General features: G+C 32.5%; 1 protein-coding gene across 1 annotated transcript; it reads left to right on the top strand.

Annotated features, from left to right (window-relative positions):
- Window positions 1-1208: 1208 nt before the first annotated feature.
- LOC140959005 (ubiquitin-conjugating enzyme E2 2) lies at window positions 1209-6714 on the top strand. Its single transcript, XM_073416684.1, has 6 exons — window positions 1209-1393; window positions 1725-1855; window positions 3759-3784; window positions 4707-4796; window positions 4913-5001; window positions 6356-6714. Exons 2-6 carry the CDS (start codon window positions 1731-1733, stop codon window positions 6482-6484), a joined length of 459 nt encoding a protein of 152 aa, XP_073272785.1. The 5' UTR covers window positions 1209-1393; window positions 1725-1730; the 3' UTR covers window positions 6485-6714.
- Window positions 6715-22212: the final 15498 nt, after the last annotated feature.

A 22212-nucleotide genomic window follows, 5' to 3' on the forward strand; every position in this document is an offset into this window, starting at 1 on the left:
AAATGATGGCATATCAAATGTCATCGTCTTGTGTTGGAAGATGAACTTTCATTTTGATTTTCCAATCATCGAATTTTTCTTTTGAGAACATGATAACTTGCTTAAGGATGCCATATATATTTGTAATAGATGTTTCAGAACGAGATAGATCTCGCTCTGATACCACTTATTAGGATCGGTGAAATGTTTAGAAAGGGGTTAAATAAACACTTCAAATTCTTCTGATTCTGAAAAGTGTGCATCTGAAATGTTTTAAGAAATCAGAGGTTGGTCTTGTTATTTGAAAATGCAGCAGACTACTTTGAGAAGTGTGTAATAAGTCCACACCAACTTAATTAAACTAAAAGCAACATAATGCAATAAGACACGAGACTTATTTCTAAAAGTTCGAATGACAAAAACCTTTCTATGTTTCTCCTTCTTCTTTTTTCAAAATGTATCACTAGAAGACTTGGTTTGATACACACTTGTACAAACCCGCTTCACCAGGTTATACTTTTTCCTACTAAAACTCATAATATTACAAAGCATTCACTTTAAGAAATTTAATTATGAGAAAGACTTTTTTCTCATATTACAAATGTTTAACACTTTTACATTAGTTAAAACAATGAAGGAGTATGAATAAAGATAACACAAATGATCTTCTGAATCTGATAATACTTTAAAACGTATGTTGGTTTTTCCGAGCCTTTGAAAGGCCTAAACCTTTTTGAAAGACGATTCACAATAAATTCATAGTTCAAGAGTTGGAGATATTTATTTTGCGAATATTTGATAAGCCTTATATAGTTGATTTTCAAAGTTCAAATAAGAACAACTCTTTTACCCTTTAAGAGTACATGTATCTTGGGATAAACTTTGTTATAGTGAGTAATAAATAATCTTGTAATGGTCATTTAATTAAATATAGTGTACTATTATACAGAACGACCACATTAAATAAGAAAATCATCTTATAGATAATACAAATAAAACAGATAACAATAGTCAGATGTCCAATTAGATGATAGAAAAAAATATTGTTTGGTCAGTAATCATGAATCTGATTTTCTCATCAATTTTCTAAAATGAACATGTCTTACATTATTTGTTTATTACTGTTTATCAAATTAATGTAATTTATAAGATATTATATTATTCAAAAACTTTATCAATACACATCAAAATATAACGATGGATGTATTGTTCAAATTAATTCAATTTGATTTCACAATAATTAAATTTGATTGGCTGACTTAAGTCAAAATAAAACACGTATTTAATCATTGCATCGAATAGTGGACAGATATATCGAGAGCACGAAACTCGGTCTTCTCTCCTTCCATTTTCCACAAGCCACAACTCGGCAGCCCGAACCCTAACCATAAGGGTTTCGATTTATCCCTTCAAGGTAAATTACCTATTTCTTTTTGTGTGTTATGCTCACGAATAGTTATGTTGTTTATGTTAATGATGATAGTAATCGATCGGAAGCAGATCTAGCCAGCAAAGAAATTGTTGAGAATCTTGATTGTGATGGGATTTAGGTTTCTACTTATAGTAAATTATTGGTTTATAAGTTGAGCTGCATCCCTTTTGAATTGAGTTGATTTTGAATTGCAAATAATTATTGGACAGGAAGATGAAATGTTTCTTTTTGTTGTTTACCCTCCTTTTTCAGTCAATAAGTTGTCCGATACCTTACTTGTGCTGATTAATGTTGAATTTATTGTTATATGTAGATTAAAATGTCGACTCCAGCTAGGAAGAGGCTGATGAGGGACTTCAAGAGGTTGCAGCAGGACCCACCAGCAGGAATTAGTGGTGCACCGCAGGACAATAATATCATGCTCTGGAATGCAGTCATATTTGGGTGAGCTCTTACTTTTGTGTCCGTTGGGTGGGTAACCCCCATGGTTCACTGATGTTTTACGGAACGTTCACTTTTTGTAAGTGAATGATTAAGAATATTGTTTCACGGAGAATGAATAATTAGAAATTACACTTGTACTGTAAAATTAAAATAATCCTAACTTTATTTAGAAATCTGAAAGTGAATTGATTTTAAATACTGAAAGTCGCAATAATTTAATCACAAATTCACAAGAATGAAGGATTAATGAGACAAAATTCTAGAGTTTCTGCTCTTTCTCCCAAGTGACGAATATAAACTATTAGCTAATATTGATTTCGATATTAGTATAAAAAATCAATCATTAAATAATGTAAAGTTGCACAACAATTCTTCTATGACTTTAATGGAGTTATAGGCCTCCGTAATTCTATAAACATCAACAATGTATTTTCTTATATTTTATTCAAAATCCCCTCACCCTATTGATAGATTCTTAATATTAAATCGTACAATCTATGACCAGTAAATTGAAAGCATTAAACTCAAAATAAACCGAAATGAGTTCAAATATATAAATCAAAAGGAAAACAACATAGTATCAAGTCAAGTTACATCATTTCTCTAGTCAATTAGATTAGTTCATGACGAAATTAAAAGGTCAACAAAGCAAGTTCTTCCAAATAATCATCAATCCACAAATCTAAGAAAGAGAAGAAACAAGAACGATGATTGAAGATGCTTCTCTGTCCCTAGATGCCGCTTTCTCTGTCTTCGTACCGGGATATCTTGCTTTCCAGTGCTCTCTCGTCTCTTTCAATCGTCCTCTTCTTTAAAAATCTCGAAAAGTCCTCCTGAATAAGTTAAAAGCCTTCTTTTAAAACCTAGCTGCCAAGTTTCCTTGATGTGCGGGTGCGCTTGAGCTTCGTTGTTTCTTATTATTATTATAATTTTATCTGAAACTGCTCTAGCACAGGTGCGCTTTGCTTTTGAATTTTCCTTCATGTCTTGGCATACGTGCTCTTCTTTTCCGTGCTCTCATCTCTTTCCACATCGATCTATGTCACAAAAATTGGGTGCTGCCTGAATTCCTGCAAATGACACAGACAACACCAAAACGCATAATATCGCTCGGCTCGAGAACTAAAATAAATCAGAGTTAAAAACACATAAAATCTAAGTGCAAAATTGCACTTATCAATAACTGTCACAAATTTTTTATAATAAGAAATAAAAAACTGTTGAACCTTCGAAAAGTATTTGAAAAATATTTAATTAAATAATAGAAGAAACTCGAAAACTTGGAAAAGAAATCAAAACTCTTCCTCAGTGGCCAAGAAATCAGCTATATTCTGGTCAAACAACATTATACTAGCACGACTGTTTAAGTCTGGAGCTTTGTTGTGGTAGCTACATGCTACCGTTACCATTCTGGAACAACCGTTCCGTGGCTGCGAACCATGGATTTACCGCAGTACTGTCAGTTTCTTCGTTGGTTGGCTCAATCTTATTCTTGAAGTTGGGAAAAATCCACTTAAAGTGGGAGGGCTGCTAATTAAGAAGTTTTGCCATCTAATGGCATAAGGGGTTTATGATGTCTTTTTGTGTGTTGCGTACTTCTTAAGCCTCAGTCCAGGAATCCGATTTACTAGCACTGACGTCAACTGATTAAACCTAATAAGATAAAAACTCCCGACAGAATAAGAAGAAAACAAAGAGAGATAAAAGTAGGGAGAATCGGTATTGCTGCATCTTGAAATCCTAAATGCCATAATTATGAGAATGCAAGTTAAAAGTCTATAATTGTAAGACAAGTCGGAATCGACTGGCTACTTGGGATTTTTCTGTTTAACTTGTATTGCATTTTTTGAAAAAAGTATGGCTGCATGATCAATTCTATGTTTCTTTTCTCATGTGGTTGCAGTCCTGATGATACACCTTGGGATGGAGGTGAGTCATTTTTATGATTGGACATTTTTGGAAATTCAGTCTTTCTTGTTTTTTTGGCATTCAATGTCGATGTATTTATCATTTGTTTACATCTGCTTATTTACTTTGTCTGATGAAGGTAGAAAACCTTGTTGCTTGTACCCTTTTTAAGTGGCTTTTCTGCTGTGTGTTTTATAAAACATATTCAAGAAGCCCCCACTTATTAATTTCTGGTAAAAAGTTGAGATGATTTCTAATCCATAATCTAGTTTTCATTGGCTGTCTTTTTGTAAATCCATGTTGCAGTGTTTATTTTCGCTCTTGTAATATGTGCTGTATGCAAAAACAATTAGGTCCATAAAAAAGAATTTATCTTTGTTGAACACAAGATACCCAACACTAGATTATTGTGGTAATGGATACGCCCCATTCCCCGTTGTGAACTTTGATGGTGCTAACATTTCAATTGAGTTAGTACTCAGTTCTAATACAAAGTATGCTTGAATGTTTTTCTAGAAACAAATCTATTCTTTCAGAAATCAATATGTTCGCTTTTCAAAAGAATTTATTGATGGATCGATTAAAAATAATATTGAGATAAAGCTTGTGTATATTGTGCTTCTATTAGTTTTTTATTGAACCATAATTTTGTTTCAAAGAGTCTCCAGGTCTTCATGCAATTTGTTCTTTACCAAGTGAGAAAGTTCAGACTTCCTTCTCCTTGATAAAGTTGTGTTCCTTGCTAAATGTGTTTTGAGCTTAAACCCCTTCGGCAATTCTGAAAACATGCAAATAAACACTTGAATAAATAAAGGATGGGTAAAGCGTCAGAAAATGAAAGAAAAGTTAATATTCTCGTTTGGCAAATGCAATTTCACAATATCTTCTACTCTTATTATTGTCATGATATACAGAACTGATGGCCATGCTTTGATTGTGATAGGAACGTTCAAGTTGACACTCCAGTTTACGGAAGACTATCCTAACAAACCACCAACAGTTAGATTTGTTTCTCGGATGTTCCATCCAAATAGTAAGATGCTTCCCTTTATTCAAATTTTGATGTGTTTCTTAATTTTGAGCTCAAATTCACGTGATATTTTTACTTAATCTTGAACTCAAATTCACGATTATACTTTTTCTTATCAGTTTATGCTGATGGAAGTATATGCTTGGACATCCTTCAAAATCAGTGGAGTCCTATCTATGATGTTGCAGCTATACTTACCTCTATCCAGGTACCTTCTGTTTATTGAACTAAACTTGTGATATCATTTTTCTGAATTCCATGCTGATTGCTAACTAAATGACTAAAGGTAGATAGTAGACTACTGATAGGTAACCGACAGAAAGACATTTTGTGTGATTGGTTTCGTGATCAATGGAACGTTGCACTCTTTATGCAATAACAAAAGTTGATGTTTATGCATGTAACTTGTTGATGGTTCAAAAATTTTTTTTTAACTCTACGAACAATGGTGCGTTTGGTTTCATTTTTCTCCCAATTTTAAGTTTTGAAATTTGAGCTACTGTTGCTGAGACAGTTATAAACCTGTGTTTATTGGTGCTTATTCTTACTGTTAAGGATGTGCAAAATGTTGAATGATGTCGGTTAGGATGTAGAGTTGATAATTCTTTGCTAATTGCTATCAATATGTTCTAAAGTTTAAAAGGATTATAAAGCAAATGTTTGCCATTTCCTTGTCTAATTTTCTCTTAAATCATGTTAGCTTGATATCTAAATGTTTCATAAGTTTATGGAAATTATCGATCCTTTGGGTGTTACGAACTTGTAACACATTTGTTAATTACATGATCATTTGATTTGAAATAACTGAGGTGTGCCTTGCATAACCGAAACCATCCTGATGCAATTGCTCAAATCAAATTTAAGCGTGTTGATGGGCTTTTTTTAACTTGGCTGAGGTCATGCCATCATTTTACTGGGTGCATCTGGGGTGCTATACTCGTTTTTGTACTATTTCACAATCAAAACTTTGTGAAATTAGTACAACATATCGTATTGAAACTTATGACATGTGGTGGTGATACAAGTACTTCGAATATTTTTAGTAGACTGCTTGATTTGGTCAATATTGCTCTGAAATGTGTCGTCGAAGCTTCACGAAGCAACAACTCTTTTGGAACGATTTGTGAATTGTACTAGAAATTGCTGTAATATTACAGCTGTACTGCCAAATCCAATGTGAAAACGGTCCAAAGGATAATGCTCATATTATCCCCCACGTATAGTAGTAGCAGCATACATTGCTGTCACACATAACATGTCAAGTCTATAAAGTAAAGAGTCTCGCCGAAGCATACCCTGGATCACTAGAGACACCGTAGATCACAGCTTTTAGCTCTCCATGTAAGAAAGTGTGACTCCGTATGTTTAGACCATGAATCACAGTATGTTTTTATTTTACTTCGACCCATGATTAAAGCAAATAGAATATTGGATCCTCTATAAATTGTATTGCTCACAGAAACGTCTCACCAAAAAATTTCCAACATTTTGTACTTTTCACCCTCATGTTAACATCAGTTGTTAAAACCAATCTTGACTTATCCCTTGTGTTTTTGTTACAGTCATTGTTATGCGACCCAAATCCCAATTCTCCTGCGAATTCTGAAGCTGCTCGAATGTTCAGTGAGAACAAGCGAGAATATAATCGGAGAGTAAGGGAAAGTGTGGAACAAAGTTGGACGGCAGATTAACGTCCAGCATTTGGAAGACCACATCGAGCCGGAGTTCGGAATTGCTCGTGTTTCTGTCACGTTGAACTGTGTGACAAATTCATCCTGTAAGCCACGTTTAGCATTACACCATGTAAAATAGGTTTCAGTTTGTGCATTGGTTTACTTTGGATTTGTTGGAGAGTGTTACTACTTGGCAGCATACTTCGAAGTACTGGCAAATTAATGTGATTGTTGGCTTGTGAAATTTTTTTCTATTTGCACCTTGGAACACCTTATTCTAAATTTTTTTAATGGAAAGTTGAATTATAAAATTACGATATAATTTTATAAATTAATACTCGATAAATTATTAATATCTATATTTTATTTTGGCCTTATTTGGGGTTTTTAACACCACCGGGAAATCTGAAGATTTGGGTGAACCGAAGACACAAATATTTGGATTTGTAAAATTTTTGTTGGAATGATCTTAAACATTGAATTTAGTTTCGTATAACATAGAGAGAAACATGATATTGTAAAAAAAAATTAAACAAATCAAAATGATGAAAATAATCAATAAAATAACTAACGATAGGAAACAAACAATAACTGACTGATTATGAAACAAGAAACAAATACAAATGCATGAATTAAATTATGAAACAAGAAACAAATACAAATGCATGAATTAAATTTAACTTATCATGACACATTGCATTCTCAGATAAAAAAACATACATTTATGAGAATGCAATGACTTTGGTGGAAGAGAAGAACGTGGACAGTCAGGAAGAGGAACGTGGATGAAAGAAAATAAATAACAAAACAGAGCATTGTCAAATAAGTGCGTACCTGAAATGGTTAACGCCTGACCAATAAGTTTAGTATGTTCTTTCTTTGCTTTCATGGGCTCATAAACTTGGTAAATCATGTGAACATTAAAATCCCATTGTTGCAGTTTATGGACATGCTATGAAGTAACAGCTAATATTCAAGGAACCATATTGAAATTCAACTAACGCACTTTGACAAATAATTAACATATGGTTTGAGTTAGTAAAAAATATTTGGTTTGATTATGTAAGCAACGATGTGTTTTTTTTGTTTTTTTCCTGAACTTCACCTATAAATACACATATATTCTTCATTTTAAAATCATACCGAAACATAAAATCTCTCTTATCTACAGTCATAAGTGTAGAAGTGAGATAAAAGATTTAGTATGAGATATATCCTTGGAAAGAATATGATTAGTGGAGAAATAGTGAGTATTAAAATCAGAGTGTTATGAGTGAAATACTTTGTATTCTCAATTCTCTTGTCTTCTTTGTTATTAATAAAGAAGTGATATCCTTGAGAGATTTAGAGTGGATGTAACCCAATCTTGGTGTGAACCACTATAAATATTGGTGTTCATCTTATTCATTGTTGATATTACTTATAATATTCCGCTGCAATGTTACCTTGTTTATTTTCCTGATATCCCAACAACTGGTATCTAAGACAGGTTCTCAAATACTATAAAAAGTCCTCGTATGCTATGTGGTTGCAGCTTAATCTAAACTTCCACATGAGAAAAGGCTTTCTAGACAGTATTAGGGAAGTGGTTTTTTGGTGTTCACGCTTGGTTATTTTGTGTTCAGTCTTTGATGATTAATTCGTTGGTAGCAGTCACAAATGATAGAGGTACACACAAGCAAGATCATTAGCCTTAATGACTCTAATTATCAACTTTGGAAAAATAAAATGAAAGATCTTCTATTCGTCACCAAGATGCACCTACCAGTGTTCAATGAATCTAAACTAGATGATAAATCAAATGTTGAATGGAACTTTGAGAACGAGCAAGTATGTGGGTGCATTCGACAATTTTTCGATGACAACGTATACAATCATATTTGTAACGAGACACGTGCTCGTATGCTTTGGACGAAGTTGGAGACATTATATGTCTCCAAAAGTGGCAACAACAAATTGTTCTATTTAAGCAAGCTTGTACATGTTCGATACAAAGAAGAAACTCTGGTCGCATATCATCTGAATGAGATTCAAGGATTCGTGGAGCAGTTATCAAGTATGAGCATAAAACTTAATGACGAGGTGATAGCTCTGATTGTGCAAGCTTCAATGCCAGAGTCTTGGGAGACTCTAAAGGTATCACTCACGGACACAACACGAGGAGAAGTCGTGAGTATGGACTTCATCAAGAGTGGCAATCTTGAATGAAGAGATGAGACGGAGATCTCAAGGATCATCTACCTCACAGTCAGATGTTTTGGTTGATGAGTCAAGAAGGAGAAGTAAGATTAAGAAAAACATAAATAAAAAGCCAAGAAGAAGCAAGTACTCAGACATATATGCCAACGTAAAGTGTTATCGTTGTGGAGAAAACAGACATATTAAAAAATATTTTTGGCAATCGAAAAACAAACATGAAACCAACGATGAGCAAACAAACGCAATTTGGCGAATTCAATGTTGTTCACGAGCCAGAACATGAGTCCGTAAATTTGGCAATTCAAGTAACTAGTTGGGTGGTCGATAGTGGAGCAACAGTCCATCTCACATTTCAAAGAGAATGCTTTACATCCTACATACAAGGGGACTTTTGTGTGGTCAGGATGTGGAATAACGACTTATGCAGAGTCGTGGGAAAGGGAGATGTGAGCTTTACTACCATATATGGCTCTACACTGATCCTAAAAGACTCTGAGTCTGATGATATCGGTCAAAAGACTCGATGAAGAAGGTTTCTGCACAACCTTTCGAAATGGGGTATGTAAGATTTCAAGAGGATCACTTGTGGTGGCAAAAGTATTAAAGATGTTGAAGCTATATATAGTTCAAAAAAATCATTCTGAATGAGTGAACTATGCAAGGGAAGAAAACTCAACAAAGTTGTGGTACCGACGTCTTGGCCACATAAGTGAAAAGAATCTTACACGTCTTGTGAGCAAGCAAGTTCTGCCCGATATAAAGCAGGTTCATATGAAACAATGAACGAACTACTTAACCGGAAAAAAAAAGATATCATTCAAAAGTTCACCTCCTAGCAGAGCCGATAAAATTCTAGATCTGGTACACTCAGATCTATGTGGTCTGATGCCATTATCGCTCGGAGGAGCAAGGTACTGAGTAACTTTTATCGATGATCATTCTCGGAAAATTTGGGTGTGGACAATCAAAACCAAGGATCAAATAGCGGAAAATTCAACAATTTTCTAAACTTGGTTGAACGACAAACATACATAAAACTAAAATGTATTCGAACAGTTAATGGAGAATACATTGGATCTTTTGATGAGATATGCAAAAAGAATTGAATCAGATATCAAACAACACCACTAAAGACACCACAACTCAACGGATTAGCTGAGAGGATGAATATAACTTTGGCAGAAAGAGTCAGATGCATGCTCTCACATGGAAAGCTGACTAAGGAATTTTAGGGTGAGACCGTGGTTGCTGCTGAATATATATTGAATCGCTCACCTTGTGTTCCTCTCAATTACTATGTCTCGGAGTAGGCGTGGCAAGGCAAAGAAGTTTCCTATAATCATTTGTGGGTATTTGGATGTGTTGCTTATATTCATATACCAAAAGATGAAAGACAAAAGTTGGATGTTAAAACAAGAAAATGCGTATTTACAGGATATAACAATGATCAACTTGGTCACAAGTTTAAGAATATAGATCTCAAAAAGTCTATAAAAAGTCGCGATGCCGTATTACAGGAGAATGAAGTTTTGGAGATTGTGAGAAATGAGAATTCTGAATCTGAACAAGATCTGGAATGGTGGCCATGGTGGCCTTCAATGGTAAATCCACAACTGGTTGAAGGTGAATTACATAACGATCATGAGGATGATGATGAGATCCGTGTTCATAGTGAATCACCAGCAGAAAATTCTCGTGGTACCATTACCACACGTTCTGGAAGAGAAGTGTGACCTCATTATCAATCCTTAATGGTCAGTTTGGAACAGTAGTAGTAGTTAAACAGTTAATAGACTACTCTTGAGGTTCCAGATTGAACAAGGATCGAACAAGAATCGAACAACAGCGATTTCGAACATCACATAAAGAAATATGAAATGAAGTGAGCCTTCGCGCCGATTGAGCAATACCAAAACAAGTCCTTATGGAGCTCATCTGTAACTCAAAAAACCCTCAACTAGATATAATCCTCATATGAATATATCCTGCTAACTGACGGGGGAGAACCAGAGAGCTTCGAGGAAGCTATTACGTGTTAACACAAGGATAAGTGGATGGAGGCTATACAAGATGAAATGCAATCCTTGCATGAAAATGAGACATTTGAGTTGGTGAAGTTGTCGAAATGTAAGAAAGTTTTGAAGAATAAGTGTGTGTTCAGGTTGAAGCACGAAGAACACAGTAGTCAACCAAGATTCAAAGCTAGAATTGTCGTCAAAGGTTTCGAACAAAAAACATGGGGTCGACGTTGACGAAATATTTTCACCTGTGGTGAAGATGACATACATCAATTGTGCTACGGTTAGCAGCTGAGCTTGATCTTGAGGAGGAACAAATGGATGTCAAGACCTCATTCCTTTATGGGGATTTGGAGAAAGAAATTTACATGGAGCAACCATAGTGGTTTGCAGAGAAGAGGAAAGAGGACATCATGTGCAGATTAAAGAAGAGTTTGTACGGTCTCAAGCAAGCACCAAGACAATGGTACAAAAAATTTGAATCGGTGATAACTCAACAGGGATTCAAGAAAACCACTGTAGACCATTGTGTGTTTGTCAAAAATACATCTGATGATGATTTGATGGTGCTTTTGCTCTATGTAAATGACATATTGATTGTTGGGAAAAATGCTTATGAAATCAAAGGCCTAAAGAAGCAACTAAGCAAGATTTTTTCTATGAAAGACTTGGGGCTTGCAAAAAGAATTATTGGCACTAAAATCCATCGAGATAGATATGCCAAGAAAACTTGGTAGAGTCTCAGTGTTGTCCTGTGTCATTAGGACTAATGATGTACAATCATAACCACGAACTTTTCCTGTCGATAAATGATAACAACTTGTAAAGTCCGATGGAGGGTTGTTCGGTACAATCATTATATGATTACCCATCTGCATGATTGGACATCTCTATACTCTTACCATAAAATATTGTACAAACATCACAGATGCTAGTTTCAAGCTCAAGCAACATTTATCCTTGTTTTCAGGCGGCTGAATCGACTAGGAACGAATTTAAAATATATAATTTTTATAAATGAGTTTCAAGATAGAATTATGATTCATTTGTATTAAAGTATAATCAAGATCTTTATCTATGTCGATTGCATGAGTATACAGATAAAGTAAAATGAAACCATGAAATGTAAATTATATTAAAATAAAGATTGTTAATTACAACTGAGTCAATAAATTCCTTAGCCAATCATTAGCTTACATTACATGTACTCTAACACATGTTTGATCTTTTCTATGTTTAAAATTTAATAACTAGTTTTCTTTTCCAATGCAAAATATTGAGGCTTGGTTATATCAAAAATAATTTCGAGAATATTTTAAAGAATTTATAAAATCTTTATCATAGAAAAAAAGATTATGTTTTTTTAATTTATATTACATGTGTTAAAATAAATCGTGCATGATAAAATCTATTTTTGAAATTAACGAAAAAAAATTATTTATAAAAAAATGTAAATGAATTGGAATTGGAATATTTAGTATGATATATATCAAATTATTGCAATAACTTATTTTAATTATTATTGATAGCACTTTTTGTTGTTAAAATCCATCAATATTCATTGCACAATGAAAGCTAATTATTACATTAGGCCCGTTTGTTTGTATTTCATTTAGATTAAGAAAATCAATATTTATAAACAAACTTGTTATTTTATCGTTATTTAATTCATTCAAAAAATAGTTGCATGATTCTCAAGATTTAGTTACCGCGAATATATTAATTTAAAAAATGCTAATAATATAGAAATTGGACTCTATATTTGAGACAATCTAAAAAAGAGAAGAAACATACATAATTGAGACTGGGTGAGTAAGAAATTTAAATATAAGAGTAATCCAATAAAAATACATTAAAAACAATTAAAACAAAAACAAAAATCTATTCACATATCCATTTGAACAATGTTTTGTTATTTTTGGAACCAATAATAATCTTTAATGAATAAAAAAAAATCTAAAATTGAATATGTATTTCTTTTATTTATCACAATAATTTCATTGCTAATATCACTAATATTTATTATGTGAAACATAAAATTAGTGATATAAATTTATGTAATATTTTATTTCTCGATGCAATCGATCAACTTGACATTGTGAAATACAAATTGGGAGAAAAAACATTGATATTTCGTTGTTTTAACTAATCAGATATGTTCATTTTTATATAAAAATACAATAAATTACTTATATTTAAAGATTGCATAAACATAAATTGAGTAGAAGTAGTTATATATGTTTGTTTCTTTTTCACTAGTCGTTATTAGTTAAAAGGATTATATTTTTTATAAATAGTTAAAAGGATTATATTTTTTAAATAGTTAAAAGGATTATATTTTTAAATTTTTATTACATGTGTTAAAATAAACTGTGCATAAAATCCAAATTTGAAATTAGTGAAAAAATTCTTTTTAAAAAAGTGTAAATGGATTGGAATTAGAATATTTACTATGACATATATCAAATTATTGCAATATCTTATTTTAATTTTCACTGATAGCCCTTTTGTTGTTATATATGTTTGTTTCTTTTTCACTAGTCGTTATTTAATTTATTCAAATAAATCACAAATATTTATTATGTGAATTATAAAATTAGTTATACAAATATATTTAAAATTGTATTTCTCGGTGTAATCGAGCAACATTACATTGTGAGATAAAAAATTTAGCAGAAAAAACCTTGATATTTCATAGTTTTAACCAATCAGATATGTTCATTTTTTCACACAAGTACAATAAACTTCTTACATTTAAAGATTGTATAAACAGAAATTGAGTAGTAGTAATTGAGCGTTTGCGTGATTCATAGTCGTATAAGATTTGTAACCGAAAGACATGTATAACAATAATTAAGACATTACCGAGATAGACATGGATGGTATGATTATATTGTCGCTTTGACAGAGCCAATGGATGATTTATCTGACTTAATATGATTTTAATGCCCCGAGGTTCATTTTGGTCAACTTATATGATGCATATGCTTGATTTGTCAATATATTTGTTGGCTAGTGGATGATGTATCTGGTGCGGCGTGAAGTTTAATTCAGATCAAGAGAACATATATTTGATGTGAGTTGTTGATATGAATGTGTTTTTAATTACTATATTGGTCGGAACTATTAGTTACACCTATATATATATATATATATATATATATAACTCACCACCCAAGATGTGGGTTTAAGACATCCTTTTGAGACAAAATTTTGGGAACTTGAACTACTCCCAAGTATCATATGTTAAACATTATGTTATTCTTCATGAACCAATGATAAGCAGCAATCATGACAATAAGTCACATCGACTATAAGAAACACAACAATTCATTGCTAGAAATCTATAAGAAATATAGTAAGTCACATCGACTATAAGAAACACAACAATTCATGGCTAGAAGTCTATAAGAAATATAGTGAGTCACTGCATAAGTTATGGCGACTATAAACAATGAATAAACCGATAAATAATATAATTTTTTCATCAAAATAATTGACCGAATTATGGTAAGGCCTAACAATTTCCAACTATTAATGTATGAAGCTACTCAATCAACACTATGTACGAGGTCTAAAACATCGGACTCAATCATCATAATTATTTCTCAGCGACCAAGCCAGACACAATTCTCAAGACTAATTACTTTCAAGACATGAACTCTTCAACACTCTCAGTTTTCCGACACCGCTCAAGAGTAAGAGGCATATGATGGTTATAAACCCAATTTAGTTATTTAATCTACTTCGCCTACAAAAATTTAGTTATCTGGCAAGCAATGATCAATGAAATCAATCTATTAGCACTCTCACTATCTGTAGAGGCCTCTAGTTTCGTGCTTGAAAATTTGCGAAAAAAATTTCTCTTTAATTAAATAAAATGCATCATTCATAAATAAACTGATAAATAAGTTTAATGTTCAAAAATAGCAGCGGAAATAAATAATATTTCAAAACGACAGCTTAAAATAATTCATTGTAATAAAATGAGTTTTCGCCAAAAATAATAAATAAACTGATAAATGAGGTCCTCGGGTCCCACTACTGCCGACTCGAGCTGGCTCACTGGTCCCCGCCCTCGGTTCCGACATCATCAGTATCTACAACAATCAAGTCTAGTGAGTTTAAAGACTCAGCATGCATATATCGTAAATAACAAGTAAATAGATAATAATAAAATGGCATGCGAAGTGAAAATATCATGTCATGAGGGATTATAGTACTTGCATAACTGAACTGTAAATATCTTATCATGTATAATTATAAATACGTGCATAACTGAACTGAAAATCATAAGTGACTGTTTGCTCAATAGAGCTCTGTAATAAAATAGCCTGTCATAATTTTGTTGAGATTATGTTCTACGCAAGTGGCCCCATGAACTGCACTGAACTGAACTGAACTGAACTGACCGGTAACTGACGACCGGGACCGGTAACTGACGACCAGGTGAAATGCTAATCGTCTGATCAGACTAATGCCACAGTATACTGGGTGGTACAAAACTGAACTGACCGGTAACTGGCGACCGGGTGAAGTAATAATCCCACAATAGTACGATGGCCACAAGCAATATCACATAAATCTCAAAAATGAATAATTTCTATTTTTATGCACGTAATATAATTAAATAACGTAATTAAATGTCCTGTATTAATTTTACCAAATGGGTTGGGTCGTTCCCAGGCTCGCTGCGACTTAAATCTAACATGAAAAATATGCAACTGATTTTTCTTGACCAAACTTTGTAATTGAATCCAAAAACGAGACAATTACGCCCACTGACTTAGTATTTAATCATGACTCCGAGCCAACCCGAACCAACACCGAACCAACGTTTATTCATGATTAAAATACTCTTAAAAATGATGAAGTAATGCTCCTAAATTTACAGTACTCGAAATTTAGTGAATGGAGGCCAAAAACGTGAAACGCTCTTTCGAGAGTCATTTTGGCACATTGCACCGTAAATTCTCGTACGACCTCTAAAATGATCCGAATCACAAACGGCCAAAAACATGACCTTCCTAACTCAATGAGGCACTGTCCAGTCTAAGGCCATAGGCTAAAAGCCAAGCAAGAACCCGGAACTCGCCTCTGAACCGCAGCACGCTTGCTGTCCAAATTACAGCAGCTGTGCCTTCGATTTCTTTGCGTCGTTTTCGAGGCTACCGGCCATTGGGGCTTGAACCACCAACCAGAACCTCTTACCAACATCCTAAGGGAAGGATGGAACCATGGCTAAGGGCCCAAGGCCAGCCACAATTCAAACAACACCATGGACTACCCGAAGCTTGCATCCGAGAGCACCAAAAATGTGTACTATGATGCATCGGTCGCTTGCTGTCTTTCATCTTTCTAGTGGCCATTTGATTGACAATGGCTTGATCTAGACATCCAGGGGTATTGAGTGAACCAGGGCTAAGGGCCAGAGGCCAACCGAGATCCACCCCAACCACCAAAACCGAAAGTACCCATGCAGCAAATGAGAAGGGGCCGAAGGGAGAGGGGCTGTTCTTGCTTCTTTTGATTTAAAACCGATTCCACCATGGACCAAGCCTCAAAGGGGCAACTTGGTCACGTCTTAGACATGATAGGGATGTTTTCTAACCATGGCTATAGGCCCCTAGGGCAACCAAGATCAAGAACTCTCTCCCTTGACAGCAACCAAAAAACACCGAGACTCAAAAGGGACACTTATGGAGTGTTGCTGTCACATGCGAGTTTCCAGCGTGTATGGGACTGAACGAATGAACCAACATGGTCCTAACATGTCCTAGCACATGTCTAAATGCACCCTTGAGCCCCTGGAAATCGAGCCAACCCTGCAACCACAAAAACATCAAGAGCCATGAAGCATAAAAGGAAATAGAAAAATCTGTGCAGAATTTTGTTGTGTAGTTGCTGTAATATTTCGGTTTTGCACAAAAAAATTATGAATGAATATGGTTTAAAAACATGTATATGACTTGATTGAAGAGCAAGGAAGAATATAAACATGCCTGGAAATCGTTTGAAAAGAAAACGAACTAATACGACGATACGGCGCGAAGGAGACGGAGTTTCTTTCTTACTTTTTTCCTTGCTTCTCTCGATTTCTCCTCCTCTTTTCCTCCCTAGAACTCACGTTTTTCTCTCTATTTTCTTCTGAAAATTTCGAAAATAGGGTAGAGGGAATGGCTAGGGAAAGATAGGGAAGATGGCAAGATAAAGGGAATGAAAAATATTTCTATCTTCGAGTTTGAGAGATAAGGGAAATGGAATGATATGAAAAGATTTTCGGAGGATATTTAGGAGTGCACTTGGACGTTTTTTTATGGTCTAGGGACAAAGGAAAATTGCTTGATTATTTAATTGTTGGTGATTTAAAAGTTGAGAAAGATATCTATCTAGAAAAGATTAAGGGAAATAATAATAAAGAATGAGTTGTTAAACAAAATTAAATCTTTTAAAATAGGGGGTGGCCGATTTTCATAAATAAAGTAGGGTAGGGAAATTGCTTATTTAATAATTAATGAGGATTTAAAAAAATGGTGAGGGATTATCTCCAAGTAAAGGTTAAGGAAAGAAATAAAGAAATGATTGGTCCAACTAATTAAAATCTTTTAAAAATAAAGAGGAGGGGCCGAAAATTTGATGATTAAATTAGGTAAAAATATTGCTTAAATATTAATTATTGATGATTTAGTGTGATGGAATTATCTCCCAAAAAATAGATAAGGAAAGACACTTAAAGAATAATTTGCCCCACTAATTTAAAATCTTTTAAAAAACTAAAGAGGGGGGTCGAAACTTTTTTTTAAAAAATGGAGGGGAAATATTTCTTAAATCTTGTATTTTAATTATTTAGAGTTTGATCTACCCATTAAATATTTTAGTGAATAAATAAATTAATTAAGGAATACCATTATCTTGCATGCATGGCCAAATCTTTAAATTTTAAAGATAAATTTACTATCATGTTAAATTATAATTTCTTAATTAAAATAAGTCTAGATTAACTTATCTCAATTGGTCACATATTTTATTTTAGGCTTTTAATTAAATTATTGAACCTAAAAGAATTTATTTACTACTTATCTCTAATTAATTAATTAATTCCCTAAACTTTCTTTTACAATAAATTAACTTATTATTTATCTTAAATAAATTCTAAGAATATTTTCTTAATATTAAAATTTATCTCTTTACTCCAACTCTGGTCCGACCTCACTTATTTAACTGGAAAAAGGTAGCAACTAAACTGCTGCATGAAATAAATATATTTAAAGAAAAGAATTTAAATACTCATGCAATAAAATCATTTTAATTTAAATACTAGGATTATGCATGACTTATATGTGGTCTGATTTACGGGTTCCACACTATCCACGATACATTCTTATTTTTCTATTTGAGCTCTCCAACTTCTAGAGAATATTTGTGAATTGTTTGATGGCTTGAGAGCCGAAGTGTCTATGTCGAGAAACCTCCGATGTCTCTAGTGTTTGTTTTTTACGTAGATAACAATCTACGAAGTTTTTTGTCTACCAATCTACGACTACTTAGACTCATTTATGAGTCGGTCGGATCTTCTTGCTCCGGTCTACGACTACCTAGACCCGTTTACAAGCCAGTGAAATCTTCCTATTTTTTTATTATTATTTTATAAAAAAATCCATCAGCCTTTTTTTCATAATTCATAAATCACAATAAAATTATATATCCCACCACATCAAACAAAAATGCAATTTAGTTATTGTATTCATGATATCATAAAAATGATATAATTTTTTTAGAAAAAAAAGATAATATCATATGATAAAAGTAACATAACAAAACACCACAGAATTTATTAAGAGAAAAAAGGGAAAAAAAATAGGAGAAGAGAGAAGCATGAGATTGAGATTTATTGCGAGGGTTAATTCAATTTATTCAAATGACTAACTTTATAACTTCATGTTTATTATGTATTAAAGTAAATTTCACATATACAGCAGCTTTTATATCTGGAGTCGATGATTTCAACTGTATCTTAAAGGTCGAGTTCAAGCTAACATAAGAGTATTGTCCTGATAGTTGATTTTACGATTCATAATTTATTGTATTAGATAATGTGTTTTTCATTGTGTATTGTCAAATTTGTCCTCAATTTGTACGCACTTGAGTGATTTAGTCAGGATGTTTTTGTAAAATCAATTATTATAATAAGATCAAAATTGACAAACTACATGTTTGTTGAATAAGGATCAAGTTTGATTGAAATATCAAAACACTTTGATTTTTATCATTATATTTTTTATTTGGTTAAAGATAAAGTGAATATATATTGTATTGTCAACTTTGTCTTTGGTTTGTACACACTTGAGTAATTTAGTAATGATGTTTTTGTAAAATCAATTATTATGATAAGGTCAAAATACATGTTTGTTGAATAAGGATCCAATTTGATTGAAATATCAAAATACTTTGATTTTTATTATTTTATTTTTTATTTGGTTACGGATAAAGTGAACATATTTTTTCCGATGAAAATCTACGTATTTGTTGAATAAGGATCAAGTTTGATTGAAGTATCAAAATACATTGATTTTTATTATTACAAATAAAGTGATTATATTTTTTCCTGCAAAAATATTCTTAAAAAGCATATTTGTAAATGAAAAAAGGTTTATCTCTCATATTATTATCTCCCCTCTAGTCTTTCTCCCCATTAAAATTCTGATGCAAATTCTAAAACCTTTTCCGCCAGTTCTTGTCGTCGGTTTGCCGCCGTACATCATCAAAACTTATAAATAAATACATATTCGAAAAGATCTCGTCATAATCTTTCTATTCATACCGATATTGTGGGATATTTCGCAACTTTGTCATCAAATTTTTTTTCTTCCGATCGTTTTTCCGCTGTCATCCACCGTACTGGGCCTCCACCGTTGCTTGGACTTGATTTTTCAAGGCATTTGGAGTTCAAAATCTTGCCCTACCTCGAGTTTCATAGGTTGCCGGTGAATGAGCTTCTAACCTCTCAATTTAACTCGACTTTTGGTTCGATTTTGGTACTAATATTTGATATTTGTTATATCTTTAGATGTATGTACAATCATTGCCTCGATTCGAGGTATCAACGGAAATTTTAGCTCCTGTTTGTAGAATTTACAAAATTTCTGTTTATTATGGGCAGAAAATCTTCTTCCTCAAATTCGAAGAGGTATTGATAAAAAGCTATATTTATTTAATGTCCTTTGTATCTTTGATAACATATTGAAATAAAAGTTGTGACTAATTGTGTTTCTAAACAGTAAGTTCTTTGAAGCAAACAATCCATCAATTGAAAATAGTAATAACCGAGGTACATCAATTGAAGATTTCAAATTTGTAGTATTTAATTGAAATAATATATATCCAAATCTGATTCTTAACAAGCTGTTTGATTTTAAAAAAAATTACAGATGCATTGACATTTAATAGGTGTTGCATTTTCGAAAACAAATATTCGAATTTAGAAATACATATAAAAAAAACGTCATTACATTAATAATGTTGTGAATTCTAGAAGAAAAAACGATTAAACGAATGTGAATCCAGCACATCTACAAAATTAAATAAGGAAAATACAGTTTGGTTATTGAAAGCTTTGATACATGAACTCAAAACCAAGTTTAATTTCATACACATTTATGAAGTATCGGGAAACTGCATTTTTTTTATTATCATATTTATATTTTTTTTTTTAGGTCAATCATCTGCATGAATTAAAACCTATGAATATTGTCTCTATTGTGAACCAAGAATGTTTGAATTTGAATCTCCAAAATTTTGCTGTGACAATGGTAAAATTAAGTTGGCAAACACTATGATGCCGTCTGAATAGATAGATCTGTTCATTAAAAATCAATCTCACAAAGATGTTGGTTTCCGGGGAAAAAAAATTAGAGTTTATAATAGTCTTTTCTCTTTTACCACATTTGGAGTTAAGCTAGATAAAGAACTTCCTTTTTAAATCATGGAATTTACACGTTTCGAGCATTAGGTCAAATATTCCACACTCTTCCACCTATGGCGCCCGATAAGGCTGGTCCATCTCATTTCCAAATTTTTTTTGGGATACAAGTAATGAGTGATAAAATGAATGTGATGGGAAATGCTGATATCGATGAAGATACAATGAGACTATTAATGGAGGTTCTGAAAAGAAACCCTTACGCTCAATTATTACGTAAAATAAATGATTGGTCGTCTCTTGAGAAAATTAGGCTGCATATTTGTAAAAATGCTGTTGTGGATCAATGAAGTTACAATACGCCTACAACTGATCAAGTTGCTGCCATTTGGATCGAAGACAATAATGCTAATACATATACCGTATGAAAGAGATATCGCAATTCATGGATGCAATGGTCAGAGTCATAGAATTAAACTTTATTTTGGTTGTTATGATTCTTTACAATATCCGTTTCTTTTTCCGAATGGAAAGAATGATTGGCATCAAAATATTCCCAAATACAAGTCCTGTGAAGCTAATAATCAAATTCAAGATAATATTTCCATCCAATCGAACTTTTTTCTATCGAAAATATTCTTCAAGAAGAACTACATGATACATGTTTCTGTTTTTTTCTTTTCAATCTATATATATTTAAAGAAATAGATTTCATTGCTTTTACAAATTTTTTACTTCCATCATTGATGAAATAATTGAATCCACATGTACACCAAATAGAGAAAAATATACATTTTTTTCTCAAAATGGACAAGTCGGTTGAAATAAAAGACGGAACATTTGCATTTGTAATTGAAGGTATTCAAAACCCAAGCACAAATTTCAACAATGAAAGCATTGCAAACAAAAAGAGATCAATAGATTTCGAACAACAAGAAATTAAAAAGAAAAGAAGATGTCCAACAAATGTATTGATCATTAACGATATTGTCATACAAGTAATAGAAGACGACGACAATACAAGAATAGAGATTAAGGATGATGAAATTATTGCTACTCTTGCAAGGAAAGATCTTCAGAATAAAAAAATAAAAAAAAAAAAAAAAAAAAAAAAAAAAAAAAAAAAAAAGAGGTTGTCCAACAAAAAAAATCATCAAATAATAAAGATATGAAAAGGCAAATGATTGATGTCGACAATATCACAAGAATTGTTATTGAAGATGATGATAATATTGCTTCTTTCACAAAGAAGAAAAGACGAACAACAAAGGAAAAAATAGTAAAAGATAGAAAAATCCAAAATATAAAGGAAAAAAGATTGACACAATTATTTGATTTAAGGTTTAGAATGCATTATCTACATTATATTGTTATTTTTCCTAAATCAGTAGTGGTTAAATAATATGGTCAACATTATGAATTATATATTTTTTTATCTCATATTTATTTTAATAATTTTGTTATGACATCAATTATATGTTATATTTTTAAGATTGATTATTAATATATTTTGCAACAAATATATATATTAAACCCCCAAAAAAGAACACCGAGAATCTTTTGAACAGCTGCAGCGGCTCTGCTAACGACCTTTAACTCCCATCCCCATG

The sequence above is a fragment of the Primulina huaijiensis genome, chromosome 15 (genome assembly GCF_012295235.1).
Source record: "Primulina huaijiensis isolate GDHJ02 chromosome 15, ASM1229523v2, whole genome shotgun sequence".
NCBI classification, from domain to species: Eukaryota; Viridiplantae; Streptophyta; class Magnoliopsida; order Lamiales; family Gesneriaceae; genus Primulina; species Primulina huaijiensis.

What these genes read in the sequence shown, in the direction of transcription:
- LOC140959005 (XM_073416684.1), top strand. Translation starts at nt 1,731, where the DNA reads ATGTCGACTCCAGCTAGGAAGAGGCTGATGAGGGACTTCAAGAGGTTG. An exon ending in TGGAATGCAGTCATATTTGG is followed by an intron (nt 1,856 to 3,758) that starts GTGAGCTCTTAC and finishes ATGTGGTTGCAG; the next exon opens with TCCTGATGATACACCTTGGG. An exon ending in TGATACACCTTGGGATGGAG is followed by an intron (nt 3,785 to 4,706) that starts GTGAGTCATTTT and finishes TGATTGTGATAG; the next exon opens with GAACGTTCAAGTTGACACTC.